We start from the raw sequence: 3,630 nt of genomic DNA, 5'->3' as shown, positions 1-3,630 counted from the left end.
TGAAAATACTGTGGATACCAGCAAGTCACATAGAAAATAAAGGTCAGTGATATTTCTGACTTTAAATTTTTAGAGCAGCTTTATCGTAACACTACCTGCATTTGAACAGGTTGCATACAGTACAAAGTGATGATTGTTGCTATAGGTTGTAATATTATGTACTCTCACCAGGATGGAAAATGTTAAGGAAAAATTTTTGTACTGGCCAATAGGGTCTTTTCCAATAGTCAGTTCTTCCCATCAGATAGCCAAAGTATTGGAGCTTCAGCTTCAGCATCAGCATCAATCCTTCAGGTTAGATTTGGCTAATGTGAACTACTGACAAAAAGATTACAAGTCAGGAGGAAAGAAGGTAAGGGTATTCAGTTCTATGATGCACCTTCTCCAAAACTTCGGATTGGCAGTGGCTGCCATTTTCTCAGTTTATAGCTCTTGCTGGGTGGACTTCTACTACAACTCTTAAGACATTTGGGATTGCAGGAACTACTATCTCTCTACTGCTGCTGCTAAGTCGCTTCAGTCGTGTCCGACTCTATGCGACCCCATAGACGGCAGTCCACCAGGCTCCCCCATCCCTGGGTGCCGGGAGCCAACACAGGAGATCCCACCCATGACAAGGTCATGTGGAAGAGACCTGACAGGCAAGGCGGATCAGGACTCAAGGGATTCCCTGGACCTGCTCGAGTATCTACCCCGAAACCAAAGTCTGCCTGTCTACTGTTTACTATATTATGCCTTTCACCAACTCTTCTGACATTAACAGGGGGCTATCCCTGACCACCTTTCTCTGGAGAAAATCAACTTAGGGCTCTAAGTTGGTAAGTCTCCTTGGCATGAAAGGAATATTTCTATTCTAACCCCTCTGTTGGCATTCTAGCTTGCTTGACAGGTTTATCCATACCCTTGCAACTAACGCATATAGTTGCTCACAACTCCCCAACCATGAAAGGCATGGGAAGCCTAAACATTCTAAAAGTCCTAATGAACATAGAGCCCTTTGAGAGATAAAAAATTATTAAAATCGTACTGGTAAAGGGCTTCATTATTGGGCCAATGCTTGCTGCCAAGTTCCCATATCCCTTATCCATTGTGCACCTGAGAGTACATTAGTTAATGTAGTTAAAATGTAAAAAAAAAAAAACAAAAAAAAACAAGTAGTAGCCTTGGTATTAACCACATCAGACCTTTGAGCTAATAAGTTCTTTCTTTGTTGTGACCCACTACACCTTTGCTCCGTGAGAATGTAACTTTATTTAGTACTTTCTGAGGCTGGGAAAAAATAATAATAATAAAAAAAACACTTTAAGAAAAAACAAGTTTTCTAGCTGATCAACCTTTATCAAAAAAGAGTCATGAAATGTTAACAGACCACAGGGCCAGACATAATATAAGACCTTTGTTTATGAAAAAGGTATACAAAAAATGTCCTGGTTTCGATAAAGGTAAAATTGATGAAATGTTGAGCTGACTCTATATCTTTCACTTTGAAAAATGTGTAACTTAGAGTATAAAAGTTTCTTTTAAAAATAAAGCTGTGGATCCCACTTCACCAGAGCTTTGGTCTCCATGTCTTTCTTTCTCCCTCTCTTTCTCTCTTTTTTCAGGCTGAGTCCCTAGAGCACAGAGGCCCTCTGAGTTCACTTTTTGGCCTGGGCTTCTAAGACCCGATTGGGAAGGCGCTCTGTGTCTTCACCCCACCGAGAGGGCACCTGAGGCCTCCGTGAACAGAACAGGTCCCATGCCAGGGGCTTTATTGGCTTTCTGTGTAAACCAAAAAATATCAGCCTCTTTCTCTCTTCCTTATTCTTTCTCTTTAATTTTAATTTTTATTTTTGACCCCAGACCACCAGGTCCCAGTCCATTATAAGACCAGTGTTATCTCTCTCGCCAATGCCATCCATCCTGAGAGTTCCCCTAGATCCTGCTGGGGCTGGACCCCGACACCTGGGATTCTCCAGGCAAGAACACTGGAGTGGGTTGCCATTTCCCTCTCCAATGCATGAAAGTGAAAAGTGAAAGTGAAGTTGCTCAGTCATGTCCAACTCTTTGTGACCCCATGGACTGCAGCCCACCAGGCTCCTCCGTCCATGGGATTCTCCAGGCAAGAGTACTGGAGTGGGGTGCCATTGCCTTCTCCTCTATGCCCCTTCAAGCCTAGTGGTTCTAAAACTGGCTTCTCAGTTGCTAGCCTATGGGTACTTCATCATCTCTTGCTTTCTCTTCATTATTTACACATTTTAGTCTCCTCATTAAATGATATTCCATCACTCTTTTAAAGTGTGCCATCAGCTTTTGGCTAGGACTCTGACTAATACATTGGTAGTGGGGAATAGGATAAACTTTAAGGTAGTATTGGGGAGGGTGGGACAAACTGCTGGAGAAGGGATAAATGGAAGAGATAAACTGGATAAAAGGGATAAACTGGAAGAGAAGGGTTTCAAAGCTTTTTATGGCATTCTATGAATATAACATGACTTTTGTACGTGAATGACTCTAATACAGTCTTAAATTGCTTAATTAGTTGGGTTCCTGTTTCTTTGCATACACAACCAGGATTGAACAGGGCTAAGAGATATCTGGGATTTATATGACTAGAAGATACTACTAGGATCTATCAAGATTGATTATATCATATTAGAACATTTCTCTCATGGCACCAGGAATATCCCAACCCAGTGGACATACTAAGTTTCTATTGAAATTCAGTGCACTGCTATGGTGTGAAACTCATTTTTATTGTCAGATAGGATAACACTGTTTGACTTTTTGATATTTCCTTTTATTATGAAACAGAAATTGGGGAAAGCCCAATAATTTCTTCAAGAACAAGTAATTCAGTTCAGATTGTTACATATAGATTCAGATTGTTAAACATAAATAACTCTAAAAGTGGACATGACACAGCTGACAGTTGTCCATCACTGTAACACTTTTTATATCTGAGAATTCAGATCTCACATAGAATTATCTGCCTCAAAGTGGTCCACTACTGGCCCACGACAAATAGGGCAGTTTGAATGTTCTTCCAGCCATTGATCAATGCACTGATAATGGTATTCATGGGAGCATGGTAGGACACGTAGCATGTTGCCTGCGGTGTATTCTGTAATGCAAATAGTACAGATTTTAGCTGCATCTTTCTCTTCAAAAAATCTTAAAGGTAAGTTGTCAATCTGCAGTTTTGTAAGGCCTCTAGTTTGGTCTGCTTGATTTAATAAGAGAAATTGGTCCAGATTAAGGGAAGACCCAGAGTCACTATCGTCAGATGTTACTGGGGACATTTCTTCACCTTCTTGGCTGGTCTCTGATAAGCCTGTTGATGAGCTTCTTTCTTCACTGTCTTCAAACGTCATCAGTGTGCTAGCTTCTGAATCTTCATCACTTGAGCTAAAATTAGATATAGGACTAAATATGGTAGTAATGGAAGTAGAAATATAATAGAAGCTTGAAACTGATACCAGTATTAAACTGGAATCAGAAGCATAGCTAGCATTTGGAGCAGAACCAGGTACACTATCACTACCACTAGGTCCATGTCTTTCATTTGGTAACTCTACCCTTTCCATGTTTTCACTTGGAGGTGAGATACTATACTCTAAATTACTGTCACTGTCCATAAGATTACTTGAG

General features: G+C 40.6%; 1 protein-coding gene across 1 annotated transcript; it reads right to left on the bottom strand.

Moving 5' to 3' along the window:
• Positions 1-2,762: 2,762 nt before the first annotated feature.
• Positions 2,763-3,624, bottom strand: LOC104999786 (E3 ubiquitin-protein ligase RLIM-like). The gene has a single exon (XM_010855394.1). The coding sequence runs from the start codon at positions 3,615-3,617 to the stop codon at positions 2,955-2,957; it is 663 nt and encodes a 220-aa protein (XP_010853696.1). The 5' UTR covers positions 3,618-3,624; the 3' UTR covers positions 2,763-2,954.
• Between the last annotated feature and the right edge of the window lie 6 nt (positions 3,625-3,630).

The sequence above is a fragment of the Bison bison genome, unplaced genomic scaffold (assembly GCF_000754665.1).
Source record: "Bison bison bison isolate TAMUID 2011002044 unplaced genomic scaffold, Bison_UMD1.0 scf7180017853785, whole genome shotgun sequence".
Taxonomy (NCBI): Eukaryota; Metazoa; Chordata; class Mammalia; order Artiodactyla; family Bovidae; genus Bison; species Bison bison.
This window is presented reverse-complemented; position numbering and strand designations above follow the sequence as displayed.